Genomic DNA, 22,322 nt, shown 5'->3' on the forward strand with positions numbered 1-22,322 from the left:
GAGGGACTCGATCCCAGGACTCTGGGATCATGACCTGAGCCGAAGGCAGATGCTTAACCATCTGAGCCACCCAGGCGCCCCTGGAGATGGCATTTTAAACCAAAAAACTGATCAACTAAACAAACCTTCTGAAAATTTAACAATTATCTCTTTAATATTACTCCTGTGTCAAGATTTATTATGGTAAGTGTCCCATATGCTAGCAGCATAGAAAACTTATCATCATTAAGACATACCTCTTCTGAGTCTTGTGATTTGGTGGTTTCTTCACTCAAAACATATCGTCCTCTATAAAACTCCCTTATCCTCAGATTCAATGTTTCAGTTTCTTTTTTCAAGTTCTCATAACTTGGCAGTGGTTTAATGGCTGTATCTGAGGCCCTAAAAGGTAAAGACTCATCCAAGCTGTGCTGAGATTCCTGCAAGGCAGGGGAATGTCTATCTGGGTCAGAGTGTATGTCATCTTCATCAAGTTCTTGTTCTTTAACCAGAGGGGCTGAAGAGAGTTTCAGACACAAAGAAGCGTAATTCTGGCCATACAAAAACCTCAAAGTTTCTTCTGTCTTCCATTCAATCAAAGTCTCCTTCAGCACTTTAAGTAAGTTTGCCTTTGCAACTTCAGGACACAGCTGCATCGGACTAGAGGCTGACTTAGAAACTTGGATTGATTTGGCAAATTTTCTCTTAAAATGCTCAGCACTTTTCTTACTTATGCCTACTAGAGTTATTTTTGAATTACTGTATTTATTTTCAGAATTTTCTGTAGCTTCTAATTTTTCTTGCAAAGGACTATTTGAAGAAATCTGAGTACTTACTTTCTGTAAAGGAAGTTCACAAGCAGCAGCTTTCTCATGACTATCTATTCTGCAATTGCCTAGCTGCTCAGTGACACCTACTACTGTCTGTTCTTTGTCTTCATGTTTAGAGTTAGCTTTCTGACCAGCTTTCTTTTTCATTATGCTTTTTTTGTGCAGCTGTGGACTTACACCCATTGCATTTGGTCTGTTTCCTGGTAGAATGGAGGAAACAAAGTCTTGCTCATTATCACTGCTACTATCACCATGAGAGCTAGAAGAACTAGATTTATAATGCTTCTCAAAATGGCCAGGATTGTCAATATCTGATGTTTTAATGGCCTTAGTGCATAACTGTACTTCCTTTCCAGAATGGCCACTGTAGAAGGAAAGAAACAAAATAACTATAATGGAAAACAAAACGTCCCATAGCATTTATATTTTGTTACTTCCAAGGTAAAAGTTTGTACTCCCTAGGCAAAGCCTCATTTATAAGCATATAGATATGTATATACACACACATACACACACACTTCCAAAGACTACTATAAATCTATAATTTCTCTATATTTTATTTGATATAATTCCACCAACTTCTTTCCATCTTTTTTTCCCATTATTTAAAAAGTGTTAAAAGAGTACAGCAAAAAGAAAAAAAAAGCTTTGATAATTCCATCCTAATGAATTATTTTGATTTTTGCCTGTTACATTTCTGTGACTATTTCATACACCTTTTTTAAAAAAAGATTTTCTTTTGAAAACTTCACTCTCACTTTGTCCAAAAAACATATTACAGCAACTCTGCTTAGATTTTGAAAGATAACAGGATAAAAAGACAGGTTTAAAATTTTCCAATTCTGGTTGATAGTTATACAGAAAATTCCATAGAATAAAAAACACCAGAAAGTCATAGCAGAAAATAAAGTTGGCAAATTAACATTTATTGATGAAAGATATATTTGAAAATCCAGAGTTACAACATAATGCTAACAATAAAAAATAGTTTTCCCTTTGACTATGTTCCTTCAATTTTCAATCAGCTGTGTCTATACAAACTTGAGATATGCAATGATAGATAAGCAGCTACTTTCAAGCAAATGCACATATCAAAACTTTAAAAGATTAGGATAAGGATTCTGGGTCAAGCAGGGGGCAGGAGGTGGTAAGACAGTATATGGGAACTTTCTATTTTTCAGGCAATTTTTCTGTAAACCTAAAATTGCTCCCTAAAGGGGCTATTTTTTAAATGATTAAAAAATGAAATAAAATAATGCAATAGTAATAAAAAAAGCATGCTAGGTAGAAATATAAAAAAAAGAAAAAGAAAAAGAGTTGAAAATAAGGTTGTAGATGGGAATAAAGAAAAGATGACAAGTTTATTCAGTATTAGATATCATTTTTTAGTTAGAATCTAGTCTATATAGCCATGGGACTATTTCCTGTATTTGAAGTAAGTATAATTTCAAAAAAATTAGAACAATTTGACTTTCACGTTTCATAATTTCTCTTGGAATTTTAAGGTAATTATATTTTTCTATATTACTTTAAAATATGTAAATTAAAAATATGTATCAATAAATATCTCTCACATGTGCTCAATTCCATGTGCTAAGGTAGCAACTAATAATCAGGAAAATTTATCCTGATAAAAGATAAAAAAAATGTTTTGAGAGATGGTTATAGTTGGGCAACCACCACCACAAGAGTTTAGAAAATATCACAACTTTGAATTTCTATTAATGCTTTCGACACTCTTCCAAATAATAAGTGATATATTAAGTTCTGAAATCCTATAAGACTATAAAAACCTTTCGACAAATATAATTGGTATAATCTATTTGACAAAGAAGCACAGTATCTCAGATGGAAGCTGTGTTTGTGTCATATTTCAACGGGTTCAATTAGATTGCCTTGGTAGGAACAGCTGTACAATAAATCATACAGATCAAACACATCATCTTACTATCACAAAAGAAAAAGCTGTACAAGGCAAATATTTCTTTGTGTGGGCTAAAATGGGCACTTACATAATGCATCAACACAGGAAGACCAAGAGCTCATATCACCTGGTTTACTCTTAATGTTTCTATTAACATGAATATACACAAGGTAAGTAATACTGATTCAACCATACCTTTGTCCTTCCTGTAGCAGCTGAAAATCAGGATGCCTGTGACAAAACACAGCAATAGAAAATTGAAGGCAACTCTTATGGCAAACATTTTCAAGTGTTTGTTATAACTATATTGGGTAGAAAATACAACTAAAATGAAATAGTTCATTTAAAGTTTTTTTAAGAAAAAATTGAAGGACGAAGTAATGTGAAACTCATCTGTAAGAAATCTGGATTAATCTCTCTTTTCCAAAATTTATTCATACTTCAGAAGTTCAATTTCCATGAGCCCAATAAAGCTTTCCCTGAAAAACCCAACTAAAGTGATTTACTAAACTTCCTTCTGTAAATTCCAGAGTCAGAATTATCCATTCAATTATTACATATTAATCAGGTACTCCTTGATGACTTAATACTAGAATTATTATCTATATGTCTTACTTTTCATATGTTTAAGTATGGTTTCTTAACTAAACTACAAGCTCCTTGAGGGCAAGGATAATGCACTATAATGCTCTTTTATTTCCTTTTTATGGATGTGAACTATGTAGATAAGGTGATTTAATTTAATTCTAGGAACAATTTTGCTATGCAATACCAGAAATCATATTTGGCTAGGCATCATAGATATTTAAAAAGGGGAAGAAAAAACTCTTAGAAAGCCAGTATAAAAAGGAACAAATATAATAGCAAGTGAATCCACGAGGACAGGAAAACTCTGTAAAACACTTCTGAAGTGACTCAGAAAAAGTGCCTTCTAAAGATTACAAAACAGATTAAATTAAATATACAAAGAAGAAAAAAAATGGAGTGATATTCCATGTTCATCAACAGAAAGACTCAATACTGTCAAGATGTCAGTTCTTTTCAACTTGATCTACAGACTGAATGTAATTCCAATCAAAATCCCAGCAAGTTATTTTGGGGGTATCATCATATTGAGTCTAAAGTTTTGGGGGAGGATAAAGACCCCGAATAGCAAATACTATATTGAAGGAGAAGAACAAAGTTGGAGCACTGACATTATCTGACTTCAATACATATTTTAAAGCTACAGTAATCAAGATAATGTGGTAGTGGCCAAAGAACAGACAAATAGATCATTGGAACAGAACAGAGAACCCAGAAAGAGAGCCACATGAATACAGTCAATGGATCTTTGACAAAGAAGCAAAAGCAATACAAAGGAGAATGGTATTGGAACAAGTGGGTATTCACATTACAAAAAAGTGAATCAAGACAAAGACTGACAGCCTTCATAAAAACTAACTCAAAATGGATCACAGACCAAAATATAAAACACAAAACTATAGAACAAGATAACAGGAGAAAACCTAGATGACTTTTTACATAGGACACCAAAGACACAATCCATGAAAGAAAAAACTGGTAAGCCAGTTTAATTAAATTTTCATTTAATTAAAAATTTCTGCTTTGTGAAAGATACGGTTAAGAGAATAAAAAGAAAAAAACACAGATTAGGAGAAAATATTTGCAAAAGACTATTATCCAAAATAATGAAATATCTGCTAAAACTCAACAATCAGAAAACAATTCAATAAAAATTAGTCAAAGACCTTCACAGACACCTCACCAAAGAATATATAAGGATGGCAAATAAACATATGAAAAGATGCTGTACATCATATACCATCAGCAAAATACAAATTAAAACAATAATGAGATACCACTACACCCTTATCAGAATAGCTAAAATCCAGAACACTGACAACATCACATGGTGGTGAGCATTTGAAGCAAGAGAATTCTCATTTCTTGCTGGTGGGAATGCAAAAATGGTACAGTCACTTTGAAATATAGTTTGGTGATTTCTTTAAAAACTAAACGTACTCTAACCATATAATCCAGAACTCTTGCTCCTCGGTATTTACCCAAAGGAGATGAAAACTTATGTCTACACAAAAGCCTGCACAGGGATGTTCACTGCAGCTCTACTCATATCTACCAAAACTTAGAAGCAGCCAAGATGTCCTTCAGCAGGTGAATGGTTAAATAAATTGTAGTAAATTCAGAGAACAGAATACTATTAAGCACTAATAAGAAATGAGCCACCATCAAGCTAGGAAAAGACATGGAAAAACTTAAATGCATATTAATAAGTGAAATAAGCCAGCCTGAAAAGGTACACATACTGTGTAATTCCAACTATATGACATTCTGGGAAATATAAAACTATGGAGATAGTAAAAAGATCAGGGGTTATGGGGGGTGGGAGATGAATAAGTGGAGCACACAGGATTTTTTGGACTATAAAACTACTCTGTATGATACTGTAATGGTGGATACAACTCATTATATATTTGTCCAAAGCCACAGAACACACAAAGCTTAGAGTGAACCCTAATGTAAACTATGGGCTTTGGGTGACAATGATGTGTCAATATAGGCCCATCAATGGAAACAAATGTACAATTTTGGTGGGGGATGCTGGTAATGGGGGAGGTTATATATGAATGAAAGTAGGGGGTATATGGGAAATCTCTGTACCTTCCTTCTCCATTTTGCTACAAAGCTACAATTGCTCTAAAGAATAAAGTCTATTAATAGAAAAAAAACATAAGAAACTAGGTATACATGAAAGAGAAGATAAGGCATTGAGTATTAATCCCATTTAAAGGACAAAATAGGGTTGCCATGAAGGCCATGATACTGCAAAAAACTTTCAATTAAAAAAAGTGAAGCTAAATGGATAGATGAAACCAGAGGTCGTTTGAGTTACTACACTGAAAGACTGCCAATCAAAAAATGTCAGAGTTGCAAGTCTTTTTCTATATAATTAAACATCACAACATCAACCATATAATATTATCTAGATAATCTATTCATCTTTGGTCAGTCTTAAGCATAAGAGGCATTGCAGGGAATGGGCTCTCCTACCAATCCTCTCCTTAAGTTATGGGAGGCACTGCTACCTGATCAAGGCATTCTTTCCTATTAAATTCCTTCTCAGTACCACACATCAGGAAGTATAAGGGATGAAACCAGTATTTGAGATCCCTGCTTTAGAGAATTCCCCTGTAGTTCAGGAATTCCCCAAAACCAGTAATAAAAAATGTAGAAGGAAAGGCAAAATAAGGCAATGGGCCTGAGAGTAAAAATGTAATCTATTTTTGTTTCTTCCTTAGTCCCTCAGCCAATTGAGGCATATCCTTTCCCAATCACCCACATTATCCTGTTTACCCTACTTCTTTCCACTCACTAAGACTCTAGTCATAGAAGCTATCTTGGTTTGGTGTTCCTCAAAGCAAAGGATACCACTCGGATGGTGATTAGCCTTGACTGCTCCAGGGGATATTTATAACTCCCATTAAGAGCTTTTTTGGCCGAAATAATACACTAACTTTCACAACAGAGAATTTTATTGCCTGTTGACTACATCCTCCCACTTCCACTTGGAGTTCTCTCATTTTTCCTATCCCACATCCCCACCCAAGTCTTCTTGGCTAAAATTATCAAGGTTTAGTACCTTGCAGCTGTCTGGCATTTGGTCCTACTGGGATCTGAGTATCACTATAGGGAAGAAAGGGTGTGTAGACGGTGATTCTCAATTGAATTCTTATACTCAATCACCAACCTGCAAAAGCAGAGTGTATTCCATCATTCCTTCAAATATAAAATTCTGAACTATTATATGAATTATGCTGGGTATACTAAGTAATAAAACAGATTCTTAAGGATGTTACAATTTAGTAGGAGGAAAATGGCTGTTCTAAGAGTTTTAGAAATGTTAATTCTCATAAGAATGAGTAGTTACTGTTATCCTCATGTTACAGATAAAAAGACTTGAGTACTGAAAGAATCAGTAACTTGTGCAAAGTCACATAGCTCGTAATAGTAAAGCCAGGAATCAAACCAAGACAGCAGGGCTCTTGACATTTTGCATCATATAATTCAAGAGAATATGTGGCAAGTATGATGAGATATACATGAGCTGCTACAAAAAATTAGAGAAGAAAAAAAAACTTCTTGTTGAGCAAATGAAAAAAAGCCCTGGATTCAGATGGGTCTATAAAGATTTGATAGTTTGTATTATAAAAGCTAATCCTATGAATCTGAGGTTTTACTCCATAAACCTCTCCCTTTTTTCACTTTCCTTTTAGGATGTTATCATACTTAAATCTATCTTTAGAAAAAACAAACAAACCCTTCTGTCAATCATGCAGCCCCCCCTCCATTTTTCATTTTAAGCTTTCTTTAACGTCTGCACTAATTTTCAATTCCACATCTCCTATTCGGTCATCAACCCTCTGCGTCCTGGGATCTGTATGCATTACTCTGCTCACAAGTCTCTTGCTAAGATCATAGAAATGCTAAATCTAATGGGTATTTTTCAGGATCCACCCCCCCACCCTTTTTAAAGTAGAAGAAAAATAATCAGTATGAAAGGAGAGCTTGAAATAGGAATAAATCATGAAACAAGCCTCAGTGAGAAGAGAAAAGAATCAGGAACATAGAAAGTACTGTATTCGCAATGAGGCAGAGAAATGAGAGAGCATAAGTAGAAAATAGTGCTTAAGGAGATTCTGCTGAATGTGCTCAATCCTTTCAGTTAAGCAGTAGGTTAAATTATCTACTATGCATTGGGGTTTGGGTTCAAAGTTTAAGAAGAGAAGAAAAGGTCTGAATGTGTCAAATAGTCAATAAGAAACAAAGAAAAAACACGGAGCACACAATTGAGACTACACAGAATAAATTGGAACCGGGCCAGAGGAATGCAGAGAGATCTGGGTTTAAATCCCAAATCTGTGTATATGAGCCAAGTGTTCCTGGGTGAGTCACTAAACCTCTGTGAGCCTCAGTTCCATCATCCATGAAATGGGTAACAGTATTTCCCAGGGGTCTTCTAAAGACTGAATTAAATGAGACAGCTTATCTAAAGCACTAAAGTGCTAAATGAGACAGCTTATCTAAAGCGTGGGAGAACTTTACCCAATAAAGTTCAGGAACTCAAGCACAGAAAAAAAAAGATGACTGAAGCTTGGGAAAGAAGACATGGTAGAAGGTTAAGGGAGAAAGAATCTGGGATTGTTTGAAAGGACAGTACTGTAACTGCTGACCACAGTGCTCAAAAAGCTAACTTAATGAAGGTCTGGCCAACCTGGAACAGAGCTAAGGTAGAGATAGGAGGTCAAAATGAGGTCACAAAGCACACTCAAGAGTGATAGCTGTAGATGAGATAGAGGTTGTGGTGAGAAACGGGAAGCTCTTATTTCAAGATCTTGGAGGCAGAATAGCCCATATAAGAATAGGTCTAAGTATGGCTGAATGAAAGGGTAATCAAAATGTAAACATTCTAAATCATGAATACAATTTAAGATAGTTTTATGATAAATATCCAGCTCTACAATGACATTTTTTGAGGAAAAACATTAAGAATTAAAAGAAAACTCAATCTCTAAAGGCAAGGGGAAAATCAGAATATACTAAGTGCCTACCATACGGGAGGTGGGGTTTTTTGTGGTATAATGCACATTACATAAAATTTACCATTTAAACCATTTTTAGTTACAGTTCAGTGGCATTAAGTACATTCATACTTTTGTACAACTATCACCACCATCCATCCCCAGGGCTTTTTCATCTTCCCATACCTTCTGCTAGCTGGTTTTTACATTACTTCATTAATCCCCACATAACTTAGGACTTTATTTTTACAGATGAGGAATCTGAAGCTGTGAGGGGTTAATTAATTAATTAACTAGTAAATCTAGGATTTGAATTTGGGTCTTTCAAAGTCCAAGCTCTTTCTACAACATGCTGCCCCTAATTAAACTCATAAAAAAGACTCAAAGTTGTGAGGGTGCCACTTTTGCTTACCCTCTCTCATAGGAACTCAATATACTTCACAAGCTACTATTTTCCTCTCCTTTGTTTCCATTTTTTGATTTCAGGTAAAGAGAACTATACGGAACATTGTTTCTAGATACTTGATGAGTAACCTTAACAGTCTCCCTGATTCCCAGTCTATAAAATGGAGAATGATACATGAACTAAAACAGACTTGAGTTCAATGAGGTATTAAATGAAAGGTTCAATATAAAACTTCAGTTTTTTTTGCTCTGAGCTGTTTTAGAGAGAATGAGACACGAAGTTGTGTTGCTTTCTTTTTTATCTTTAGATGAAATTCAAAGCTTTTTGTTAAAAGTCGCATCTCTCTTTGCTTTATGTACTTCCCTTCAAAGTGTATGTTGCCCCAGAGATAATTCTCAATCTTATTGACATGAGATTAACTTAAAATTTTAACAAAAATAATGATGTTAAAGAAAACATTCAAACTGGTTCTTCATATTATTTTCATGGAATTATAATTAGATGATTAATTGTAACTTTAGCAAAAGGAATCTAAAATTAGAAGTAACTTGTGCCAAAAAATCTGTGAATGTATGCATATCGATGTATATGTTTGTGTCGGTCAGAATACGTGTATTAAACATAAACCAACAGAAGCAGCAGGCTACAATTCCCCCCTGTGGTGGAAATTTTCCAAATATAATCTGAGACATGTTAAAACCTCTTATCACTCTGCGTGCTACCCCCTCCGCTTGTACTCCCTCTGACAAATAAATAAAATCTTTAAAAAAAAAAAAAAAACCTCTTTCAGAAAGTTTTTATTCTGTATACCAAGCAACAGAAGTGCCTGTTCAGGAAGAGGTTATAGAAGTTGTTCTGCAGAGGTTTTTGGCTTCCGCACCTCTGAGATTATACTGTTATTGCCAAGAAGCAATGTGTGAAAATCCCCTACTCTGGGCCACATGATGGCGCTTTTAGCTCTGTCAGCATTAACCATTCACCCTAATTTTATCTTTTAAACCATAATTTGATTCTCAACATTTGTCCTTCCTTCTTAGTTTTAACTCCTGATTTTAGGTTACAAAGAAACTTCCAAGGCTTGTCAGAGCCTACAGTCAAACAAAACAGGATTTCTAAGTGTAACTATACGACTATTTAAATGAGCACGGTGTCTCAGAGGAACACAGTGTATGTGGTCTGCTTCTGGCCACCAAGTGGGTGAAAAATTTCTAACTCACAACATGAGAAGCATCATACTGCATCATCACCCAGTCCATCTAGGTCAATGTCTTGTCTCTCACACAGCATCAGGAGACATTTTGTGAGAAGCACTGCTATTCTCCATGACATTAAAGACATACTCTAGATTCTAATTTTTTCATGCCTTAATAATAAAAATGAGGGAGTAGAAAACCTCTAAGGCCCCTTCTGACTCCAAAGCCTCAACAGAAGTATGGAGCTAGAATTCATGAATTTGTCTAAATCTTTCTTAAATCTATCTATACATATTTACCAATGAGGTAGTGAGCTTTCTGTGATATAAAATAATACCTTAGAAATGTTAAGAGACACTACAGACTTTAGTATTTTGGTACCTGATGAAGAAATTTATATTAGCTTTCACAGCAATGTAAGAAAGACTATATTGAGTCAAATTCAATATTCTATTTCCAAATAGTGTGCAAGATCATGGTGTCCCTGAAGATGTCAACTTCAAGTTGCTCTGGACATGCTATACAACATTCCTGTTTTTCTTCATAATTGAAAAACTTTGCTCCAATCCTTTATCAACCTTCATCTTTACAGACTGAAGAGTTCAAATTATTTAAGTTAGTAACTTTTAATCTAAACTCGTAAATGAGACAGACTTCCCTAAAAGTAGTATAACTTTCCCTAATCTTATGCTGATAATTTTAATTTTCATCACTTTTATAAATAAGACATTTCCTATCTAGCAAACTTTCACTACAGCGGCAGTGACTGACTCAGAACTGTAAAACATTAGAATTAAAGGGAACTAAGAGGTTAAATGCAACTTTCTACTTTGCAAATGAGGAAACTGAGGCTTACTGTTGAGGATAACACTTTCTGACAGTAACACAACTAAAAACCTAAGCTAGATACAACAAAACAGTACTCTTAAAACTGTGGATCAGAATCAACCAAGTAAATGGGTTGCTACCAGCATTTTAAAAAAGTAACAGAGTAGAAAATATCAGAGGCTTTTGTGTTATAAGGATAAATGTAATTTCATAAAACTTTGTTTGAGTTACATGTATTAGATCATAATGTAAAATATACTTATGGTGCTCAAAAATTTTGGAAGTCACTGTGATAAAACATTCAATTCTTTGGATTTTAAAATTTCCTTTATTTTTAAAAAACTTAAGATTATTATTTAATAATTATTAATAAAATAAATAAAAAATTATATTATGATTTAATTACGGTGATGTAATTTATTATGATGACACTTTAAGTTAATAAAAATATCTCTGCATTAAATACTAAATGCTGCCATTTAAAAGAAACATTTTTTCCCCTTTAAAAGAAGATAGGTTCTGAATGTTATACCCCATACCATTTGTGAACAGACTTTCTTTAAAAATCGCATTTCTGTAGAGCTTACACGTGCACCAGCTAGAAAGGCTTTTGAAAAGAACACTGAATTCTAGAATTCTTATCATTAGAACACTTAAAAATATCATTCTCTGAAGACACAGTGACCTCTAGTGGATTCATGAAATAAACTAACATAACGCTTGCCCATAAGAATTTATAAATTAAGGTAACACTGATGCATGCAGATATAAAAGATATTAATATGGCTGTATACTGACAAGTATCATACATAAAAAAGGGCTACAGTTACACTATGTACACTGTGACAATTGTATATTTGTAGATTACTCACTAGTTACTTCCAATCACCTGGAATCCTGGCATTGTTCAGAACCTACCACTAGCTTATGAAATACATTTAATTTTTCTGAGCTCCTTTGATAAAGATGTTGGGTTAAATTGTGTCTAAGGGCCTTTCAGCTCTTTAATTATGATCTTTTCTTCTTTAATTCATCTTGTACACCAGTGTCAGATCAAATTCTGTTCAAAAGCATTTGAAGGCTCCCCAATACTTGTCCCCATTAGAATTAAGTACAAATTTGTTTCACTCGTGTACTCGTTATGCCATCCCATTAACATTTCAATTTAAACTCACAGATTTGGGGGTGCCTGGGTGGCTCAGTGGTTAAGCTCAGGTCATGATCCCAGGGTCCTGGGATCGAGCCCCACATCGGGCTCCCTGCTCAGTGGGAAGCCTGCTTCTCCCTCTCCCGCTCCCCCTGCTTGTATTCCCTCTCTCACTGTGTCTCTGTCAAATAAATAAATAAAATATTTAAAAAAAAAAGATTTAAAAAAATAAATAAAATCTTAACAAAAAAATAAACTCACAGATTTGGTTTCATAAGTGTATATGTGCTCATACAGGTGTGGGTAGCCTGTCGTACACTAAGCACATACTACCCACACTGAATCTAAATTAAATTGATTTGTATAGATTAAGGAAACCAAGGCCATTTTCATCTTTCTTTTTTAGTGAGGTAGGGAAGGGCATATAGATAAAATGGAATTTCAAGAACCACAAATATAAAGTGACAGAGCTTCATATTCTGGGAAAAGGTGGGCATTCTGAACATAGAATAAGATTTTAGGAAAGAGAGGGAAGAACTTTTAAATTAGCTGAAGGAAGTACCAATAACTATATCTGAAGAATATGAAGGTGATAGAAAGGCTTGTTTGGTAAATGGTTTTGAAGCAGATATGAAGATGGGCTAAATTTAATAAGTAGAGAAGATATCACTGGAAACAAAGTTAAGGGTAACTTAAGGAAACACTAGTTGTAACAGCTCAGGAACGGAATATGTAGCTGCCATAAGACTAAGGAGGCGATGAGTAGCTCTGCTGAAAGAAATGTTAAGAAAGAAAAAAAAGTGTTAGCAAAAAAGGTGCTCTTAGGTCCCCAGTCACCTTGGACAATGGTACAATCCTTTATCCTCTAAATAAAAAAGTCAGGCTAGTGGAGAAATAGTGAACAATTTAGTCTTCATTATGTGTAATTCACTTAACAAAGGCCATAGGGTGGTGTGTTTTACATAATTTTTTTTTTTTTAGAGAGAGTATGTGAATGAGGCGGGGGGGGGGCGGCAGGAAGGGATAGAATCTTTTTTTTTTTAAACAGTTTTATTTATTTGACACAGAGAGAGGGAGATAGTGAGAGAGAGAGAGCACAAGTGGGGGAGCGGCAGGCAGGCAGAGGGAGAGGGAGAAGCAGGCTCTCTGCTGAGCAAGGAGCCCCATGTGGGACTCGATCCCAGGACCCTGGGATCATGACCTGAGCCGAAGGCAGCCGCTTAGCCAACTGAGCCATCCTGGTGCCCCAGGATAGAGAGAATCTTAAGCAAACTCCATGCTGAATGCAGAGCCCAACAAGGCATGGTGCTCAATCTCACAACCCTGAAATTATGACCTGAGTCGAAATCAAGAGTCAGATGCTTAACCAACTGAGCCACCCAGGCACCCCTTGACATACTTTAAACCACAGAGCATTGGATCTGCAGGCAAAGGTGTCAGCCAACAAAGGGACTATTCCTCAGTACAAATGATGCTAGTTCAAACTACAGTGGTTTCATATTACCTTGTGCATCAGATAAGACTTTAATAAGCTTTTTTTAGGCAAACATCTTTAGTTAACTTGGGTCTCATTACATTTACATCATTAAGTTTATTTAGCATTGATACTCTTTTACTACATGCCTTGTGTTGAAATATTCTCTATGAAATATGAGTTATTTGGGACATTTTTTTTAAAAGATTTTATTTATTTATTTAATTGACAGAGAGAGAGAGAGAGAGAGAGAGAGAGAGAGAGACAGTGAGAGAGGGAACACTAGCAGGGGGAGTGGGAGAGGGAGAGGCAGGCTTCCCGCTGAGCAGGGAGCCCGATGCGGGGCTCGATCCCAGGACCCTGGGATCATGACCTGAGCCAAAGGCAGTCACTTAACCAAGTGAGCCACCCAGGCGCCCCTGGGACATTATTTCATTTAAGCCTGTTTGAAATTGGACAATACAGTTCAATTACACAACAATTTTTGTTACCTTTTATAGAAAAGGTAGATTATGGCATTTACCCCTCAATAATAAATTTTCTCTCAAATTCAACAACTAAAATGTTGCAAATGTTTAAACATTTCCCAAGAGGCAAAACCCCGGAAATGTTCATGTGCCTATTTGCTAAGAATTATATTGGATTTCTTTAAATTTATAAAATACTGTACTGATTTTTAATAAAGATTGAGTGAATTAGTAACCTGAACTTTTTACCCTTAGTACATATTTTTTGTTTGTTTTTAGTACATAGTTTTCTAACAACAAAGTCAGGTCAGCTGGATCCTAAGATCCAGTATCTCTTGGAAAACTTTAACATTCTTACTCTAGGATTATTATACTAGTAGGATTAATAGAAATAATTGGCATAGCAGAAAGCAAAGTTCAGGTTTTGAGACTAAAGCTAAAACAACTAAGAAATAACATTTATAATTATTAATTTTCTGATTTTAAGTATAAAATTCTTAATAACTATGCTTAAAATATAGCCGTTTCCCCACAATTAAAATGTGTACAATGGTAAATTCTACAGAAAACTAGGACTACTTTCTATATATCTCAAAAAGTTGGACTATATCAACAAACGTATATGTAATGATTTAAATTACCTTTCCTCTTCTCGAACCCATACTGGAGTTTTAGGAATTTGTGCTTCAAAAAACTTAGATGCTTTATAACAAAAATTGCTGCAAAAACACTGAAAGGAACATTTTTAAAATTAGCAAATTATTTTTTTCTTATTGTGCAACATAATTTATGTACAGAAAATATAAATATGTAGTTCAAAGAAAATAATGAAAACTCAAGAATCCACCACCCAAGATAAGAAATAATGTAGAGTACCTTTGAAGCTCTCCATGTATCTGTCCCAGAGTCATTTCCATATTCCCCAGAAGTAATCACTATCATAAATTCTGTGTTCCTCATTCCCTTGCTTTCTTTAGTTTTGCTATCTATATACACATACCTACAAAAGGTATCATTCAGTTTTGCCTAATTCTAAACTTTGTGTAAATGTAACTGTACTGCTATGTTTTCTGGGTTTTTTTTGTTCCACGTTATATTTTTCAGATTCATGTAGGTGTACCTTATATATTTATGCTCGGTATTACATTCCATTGTGTAAGTATATTACCTTTATTGTTTATGAATAATTGAGTTGTTTCTAACTTTTTGGCTATCACTACAATGTGCCTATAAACATTTTTTTAAGAATTTTTAAAATTAAAAAAATTGTTGTAAAATACACAAAAATTACCATCTTAACCATTTTTAAGTGTTATCGTTCAGTGGCACTAAATACCTTCTCACTGTAGTACAACCATCACCACCATCTATCTCTAGAACTCTTCATCTTGCAAAATGAAACTCTATACCATTAAACAACTCCCCATTTCTGCCTCTTTAATCACCATTCTACTTTTGTAACTATGAATCCAACTACTCTAGTTACCTCACATAAGTCGAAGCATTTAATATTTGTCCTTTTGTGCAGGCTTATTTCACTTAGCATAATGTCTCATAAGTACATAATGTCTTAAAGTACATTCATGTTGTAGCATGTGTCAGAATTTCCCAGGTGCCCTTGCACTTTTAATTTTTAAATGTTCAAGTATTAATTAAAGCATAAGCAGCTTTTTCTAACATCTTGAATGAAATATTTTCAAATAAACTTTTAATGTGGTTACTTTCTAAAGGGCAAACTTTTCAAACAATTCTTTTTAAATTCCATTTAGTATATTAAAAATTAACTGCCACATTGAGAATAGCTTTTAAGCTTACCTTTCTTTCAGTAATATCATAGACTTTATTGGTTTTGGTAGAAATTTTATATTTCTGTTTTGGTACCTAAAAAAACGAAAGTATAGCTTAAGAAGAATTCAAGTATCATATCATATCTTTGGCTAACTCATGTAATTAGTTCATGACCTGAGTTTCATTTCTTGTCCACAAAGTATTTTGCTAAATATAAAAAATTTAAGCTTCTATTTTAAAAAATTAATTACTTACAATTCCTAGTTTCTTCTGACATAAGGGATAACCGCAGAGTTTAATAATAGAACGCTCATCCACGACATCACTATAGTGAGCAGGTGTGATGAACTTCCCCTAAAAGGAAATGAGAGGGGCATTTCCCCGTTAGATTACTGGACAAGTTCATTTATAATCTATCTAAGCCTCACTGATCTCATCTGAAAACGTAGGGATAATAAGTCTATCTCACAGGTATGTAGGAATCAGAGGAGAAAATCAAGGAGATACATTTAGAAAAGCACTGGACACATAGTAGGCACTCAGAAATGTTAGCTATTTTCTTTTAAAGAGTTCTATTTAAAAAAAAAATTTTTTTTTAAATTTATTTAGTGGACAGAGAGATAGAGCACAGGCAGGCAGAGAGGCAGGCACAGGGAGAGGGAGAAGCAGGCTCTCCGCTGAGCAGGGAGCCCAATGCGGGGCTCGATCCCAGGACCCTGGGATCACGACCTGAGCCGAAGGCAGACACTTAACCGACTGAGCCACCCATGTGCCCCAAATGTTAGCTATTATTAAAAAAACAAACAACCTGAAAAAACTTCTGCCAAAAGACTATACATCTTTGTAGATATATATAGTTCATGAAATAATTCTGAGGCAGGAGAAAAAAGTGGTGCTATAGTGTTTGCTATTCCAAAGCAAAACACTGAAAAGTATATTTTAAGAATATATTATCCAGGGCACCTGGGTGGCTCAGTTGGTTAAGCAACTGCCTTCGGCTCAGGTCACGATCCTGGAGTCCTGGGACTGAGTCCCACCTCGGGCTTCCTGCTCAGCGGGGAGTCTGCTTCTCCCTCTGACCCTTCTCCCTCTTGTGCTTTCTATCTGTCATTCTCTCTCTCTCTCAAATAAATAAATAAAATCTTTAAAAAAAAGAATATATTATTCAGGGGCACCTGGGTGGCTCAGTCGTTAAGTGTCTGCCTTCGGCTCAGGTCATGATCCCAGGGTCCTGGGATCGACCCTGCATTGGGCCCCTGGGTCAGCGGGAAGACTGCTTCCCCCTACTTGTGTTCCCTCTCTCGCTGTGTCTCTATCAAATAAATAAATAAAATCTTTAAAAAAATAAAATAAAAATATATTATTCAAAAAATAAACCATGTAGAATAAAATATAATTTACCTGTTTTCAAAGAACTATCTTAAAAAACGAAGTATATCAAAGGTGTCAGGATGCAAAATCTTGCAGCATCTGGAAAACTGTACAGGAGACTGATGAGGTGGTTATAAGCTGACGCCAAATATTTCCCCTTGATATATCTTCATGTTCAAATCTCAACTCATAATTATTTCATAACTTTGAGATCATTTTTGAACAAGTTTTTTCTGTTTTCCCAGGGACTAAAATACTTCTTACTAAGAGTGATAGAAGGTATTTGTTTCAAATGAAGCATTTCTGGTTTGTCTTTGTCTTTAGTGTCATCATGCATGCAGATTCTGATGTAGTTACCTATATCAATTTAAATACTGTCCTATTTATATTCCTCTTGTTTAGAAAAATCTCTGACCCACACTAATAATTATTTTTGCAATGGAAGCTCTGAGTTTTAATTATCCTTTTCTTTTTTCTCTTAAGGATTATGAGGATATAATAGAAATTTCCATTTTAAATTTAATGCAATAGAGTTGTTAAAGGAAAAAAACAGATTCAGTTTTGATAATACAAGGAAGTCTCATATTGCACAGATTTAAAGATCTAATAGTACAAATGTAATAATTTCCCAATTTAACACATACGCATTCCCTTAGGAATTCTTCTGTAATATCCTCTTCTAAAAGCTGTTCAACAATATGTAGAGCTTTTCTCTCAAATTCAATCTTCTTTCTCACAGCTGCTTCTAGTTCTGCTTTCCTAAAATTAAAAAATGAAAAAGTATTTGAAATTTAAAAGTTTGGGGTGCCTGAGTGGCTCAGAGGGTTAAGCATCTGCCTTCCGCTCAGGTTCTGATCTCCAGATCCTGGGGTCAAGTCCCGAGTTGGGCTCCCAACTCAGTGGGGAGTCTGCTTCTCCCTTTCCCTCTGCCTCTCTCCTTGCTTGTGTTCCCTCTCTCTCATGAATAAAATCTTTAAAAAAAATAAACAAAATAAAATTTAAAAGTTATTCTAAAGTTTTATCATAGCCAATTTTGTCTTAGAACACAGCATAAACATAACATGCTATTTTGCTATTTAAATTTATATTTTTTAATGCTGTTACTTTTGATACACTATTTTTCAAAGTTTTAACACATAGAAGTCTGCCACAATAACAGGACTATTTGATTTCCAAGGCTTAGAGCACAAGGAAGAAAATGAGGTGAAATTTTTTGCCAGTTAGTGATTATATTCTCTCAATCACTCCTATGTGTACCTAAAAAGCCAGGCTTTTCCTTTGAAATCCTTAGAAATCAGGAAAGATTAGAGAGGAAAAAGATAACTTCAGCTGTTCTTACAAGTAAAAATTTATTTGTGTCAACTCTCAAAAGTTAATGATAGCCCAGTTTGACAAGATAGAGTCCTATCTGCAAAGAAGTGTTTACTCACTTTTGTTATTAAATCTTATTAAATAACTATATTGACATGACAATGTAGTTTAGGAAGACAATCTTCCTATGAGGGCTGGTCCTTGCCCTGGCACCAGTGGGACTGTCAGCCTTTGCTGGCCCTTACACACCACAGAACATAACGATAAACAATGGCTCTAGGAGAGTGGTTCTCAATCCTAGCTGCACATTAGGATCATCTAAGGAGATTTCTTTAAAAGATATTATGCCTAGGTCCCACTGCAAGCTCCAGATAATCCTAATGTGCAAAAGGGTTGAGAAACCTTGCCATAGGACCAACGATACTCAACCATCTTGGTAACCTACGTGCTCCTATCCTGCACTGGTTTCTCCTTTCCTACCAGAACTACCTCAGCCAGCCTCCTGGGCCTTGACTTGGCTCTCATATCTGGATCTATAATGTATTCATTTTTTCTCCCTACTTTCATTGACTCTCAAGACTTTAGACTCTAATTCCTTGCCTAGAAAAATAATATTCTACAAAAACAATATAAGATATATTAATAATAATCTACAAAAAAGAAGGATGATGCCGGATTGCCAACTCTTTCTTTTGCCAAATAGGGACATTAAAACAAGAAGAAATTTGCCACTAACAACTGTCCTCCTACGATTTCATAAAGGCCATTCTTACATCAAAGGAGTATAAAAGACATGAATACAGACTAAAAAGCGGTTTTTTATGTTAAATGTATTTGGCTTTATGAAAAACATTATTTTATTTTTCTCATTATTGCTCCCTACCAATAAAAGCTATGCTATATACTAGGATCTGTCTAAACCCACACTAAGGAATTGCTGGCTCAAGGTGTTAACTACCTCAACCTGCAGTAAGTCACACTCACTCTTTTTTTTTTTTTTTTTAGATTTTTATTTATTTATTTGACAGAGAGAGAGACAGAGAGAGCAGGAACACAAGCAGGGGGAGTGGGAGGGGGAGAAGCAGGCTTCCCACCGAGCAGGGAGCCCGATGCGGGGCTCCATCCCAGGACCCTGGGATCATGACCTGAGCCGAAGGCAGATGCTTAACGACTGAGCCACCCAGGCACCCAGTCACACTCACTCTTAACTGATGCCTAGAGCTGCTTCCCATGAACAGCCCTATCTTGCTGTTGCCCTCTGTCCTAAATGATGACAGGTAGTATGGTGTACAGCAGTGGTTCTCAAATTTTTTGGTCTCAGCATTCCTTTACACTTTGAAAATTAGAACTTCTGCTTATGTGGATTATATGTATTGATATTTACCACATTTGGATTAAAAATGAGAAAAATTTAAAGCACTTATTAATGCATGTAATAATAGTAATAGTAAACCCATTACATGTTAGTAACTTTTTAAATAAAAAACTTAGTGAAAAGAGTAGAATTATTTTATATCTTTGCAAAGTTCTTTAATTTCTGGCTTAATAGTATTTGGTTGGATTGAATGCAGAAGTATTTTTCAGTTGGCATAGATTTCTAAAGGATCACTTCCTTCAACAACTATTTGGTTACCTACCTTCATGGATTTTTAACTGTTTCATTTATCCAGGGTAATCTGTCCACAATACATTCTAGTGTATTTATACTTCCCACACTGTACTGCTCAGAATAAAATATAATCTCCTTTGGTTTGTGGTCAGATCACTATTGAGAAAAGTTGCAAATTACCATCATTATCAATATTAACTTTACTCTTGCAGTGTATCATAAAACCAAGTCAATATAATTATGCTGCTCCACAGGGAAATATTCTCTAAAATAGATCGCAAGGGGTGCTTCGGTGGTATAGTCGGTTAAGTGTCCGACTCTTGGTTTCCACTCGGGTCGTGATGTCAGGGTCATGGGATTGAACCCCTTGTCAGACTCCTCACTCAGCGCAGAGTCTGCTTGAGATTCTCTCTCCCTCTCCCTCTGCACATTCCACTTGTGTGCACTCTCTCTCTGATAAAAAAAATTTTTAAAAACAAATAGATCTCAAATCCATCCAATTTCTCCATTCCTAGATGATCACCATCCCTAACATCTGTAAAACCTTTTAAACTTAAATTCCATCACTCTATTACTTGAAATTTCCCTATTGGCACTTAGAAAATCCAAATTTCTCACCACGGCCCACCAGATACTACATGAATGGAGTCCTAAGTTTTTCCTATGCTTTCTTCCCTTGCTCAAAATGCCGTACACTACCACGGGAATCCTTCCTTTCTTTGAACTGACCTAGCTTTTTCTTCTTTCAGGGTCTTTATACATACTGCCATCTCTGGCTGGATGTCTCTCCTCAGGACTCTCTGGTTAATGCCTACTTACCTTTAGGTCTCAGCTTATTACTTCCTTGGAGAGTCTTTCCCTGATAATCCCCAGCTAATCTGAACTCCTATTAGTTTCATCTGATAACATCATAGTCTTTTCCTTTATAATACTTATCACAGTATGTAACTATGTATTCAGTTGTGATAATTTGATTGGTAGTTCTCTGTTCCACTAGAAAGGAACTGTGTTTATTCTGTTCAAAACCATATCCTGAAGGCCTAACACAGGTCTGGAATATCTCAAATTTGGTAAATAATTTTTCAAAGAATGAGTAAATGAAAGCCAATACCTGCCTGATAAAGGATAAATCATAGAGGTGCCTGGGTGGCTCAGTTGGTTAAGCATCTGACTCGATTTCAGCTCAGGTCATGATCTCAGGGTCATGAGATTAAGCCCTGCATCAGGCTCTGTGTTCGGTGGGGGAGTAAGATTTTCTCTTTCCCTCTCCTCTGCCCCTCCCCACAGCACCCCCACACCTGCACTCACTGTCTCGCTAAAATAATTTTTTTTTAAAAAAGGATAAACCATAGACATACGTATTTTAATCACTTTCATAGACTACTCCTACTCTAGAAACTTCTTTGTGACAGAAGCTAAATCTAGCCTTTTTAGGAGATGCCAAGAAACAGAATAGGACTTTTTGCTGAAAATGCAGACATGATGTAAACAAACAACAGTAAAGGTTTCTTGGAGTCTCTGGCATGTAAAATAATAAAAGGCAAGTGTACCTGAAGAGGTGGAAAAGGAATACCTGGTTAAATCAGGAATGTTTATTCCCTTAATCTTTCTACAGATACTCATATACCTTCACCAGCAATCTAAAAGTGTCTTGATTTGGTTTTCTTAAAGCCTGGAGTGGAGAGATATAATGAGTCTATATGAGAATTTATAGTGCTTCTCAGATCTTCCCCTTCTCTCCCATAATTTTTTCTAAGGTATCACCCATTACTGTTTTTAAAAATGGTTCAATTAATATGAAATAAACAGATAAGCTAATGCAGTTGTCCAAGTACTTCTCATACCTTTTAGAAGCATCTTCTTGTTTTAAGGCATTTGTCTGTTTAGCACCTACAATAATAATAAAAAAAAGTAGGTCAAGTCTTCAGAAACACACTAGTTTACAGGACAGATTCCTACTCAAACTGCAGACAACCTTTTCTTCTTTTCCCCACACATTACTTTCCAATCCTGTGTGTAAAACAAATGAGATGGGCAGGGAATTCAGTTTGCTTGTGTTATTTCCGGATTTCTCTCGGTTTAAAATGTATTTCTTTGGGGATTGAATTTTCTCACGTATCACGGCTGGGCGGTTACGTCCTCCTAAAAATCTGAGATATGGGTACTTTTAGGGGCAACCTGTTTCTGTCCCCCGAATATTTGGGAGGTGGGGGTGACACCTCAGAGGACCCGGGGACCAAAGCAGCAGTACATCTCTACGATGGGCTCACTTGATCACTCTGGCGAGCCAGCTCTAGACTCCAGCACCTCTACTCTCTTTCCCTCAGAGACAACCCGTTCTGGGGGAAATCTAAAGAGCTGGGGGTATGGTCGGAGGTCTTTTCAAGAAGATCCA

At 35.5% G+C, this 22,322-nt stretch overlaps 1 protein-coding gene across 2 annotated transcripts in view; it reads right to left on the reverse strand.

The window, feature by feature from the left end:
* RPAP2 (RNA polymerase II associated protein 2) overlaps nucleotides 1–22,322 on the reverse strand; it is a 75,326-nt gene that overhangs the window by 52,761 nt on the left and 243 nt on the right. For both annotated transcript variants that reach the window (XM_028087627.2, XM_028087628.2), the window contains exons 2-8: nucleotides 21,772–21,817; nucleotides 17,652–17,766; nucleotides 15,892–15,990; nucleotides 15,664–15,729; nucleotides 14,490–14,578; nucleotides 2,929–2,964; nucleotides 237–1,173 (exon numbers count right to left, since the gene is read on the reverse strand). In XM_028087627.2, coding sequence (XP_027943428.1) covers nucleotides 237–1,173; nucleotides 2,929–2,964; nucleotides 14,490–14,578; nucleotides 15,664–15,729; nucleotides 15,892–15,990; nucleotides 17,652–17,766; nucleotides 21,772–21,817 — 1,388 coding nt within the window. The remainder of the gene's footprint in view (nucleotides 1–236; nucleotides 1,174–2,928; nucleotides 2,965–14,489; nucleotides 14,579–15,663; nucleotides 15,730–15,891; nucleotides 15,991–17,651; nucleotides 17,767–21,771; nucleotides 21,818–22,322) is intronic.

The sequence above is a fragment of the Eumetopias jubatus genome, unplaced genomic scaffold (genome assembly GCF_037043125.1).
Source record: "Eumetopias jubatus isolate StellerSeaLion01/CBP00866 unplaced genomic scaffold, mEumJub1_p1.0 scaffold_4, whole genome shotgun sequence".
In the NCBI taxonomy this organism is placed as follows: domain Eukaryota; kingdom Metazoa; phylum Chordata; class Mammalia; order Carnivora; family Otariidae; genus Eumetopias; species Eumetopias jubatus.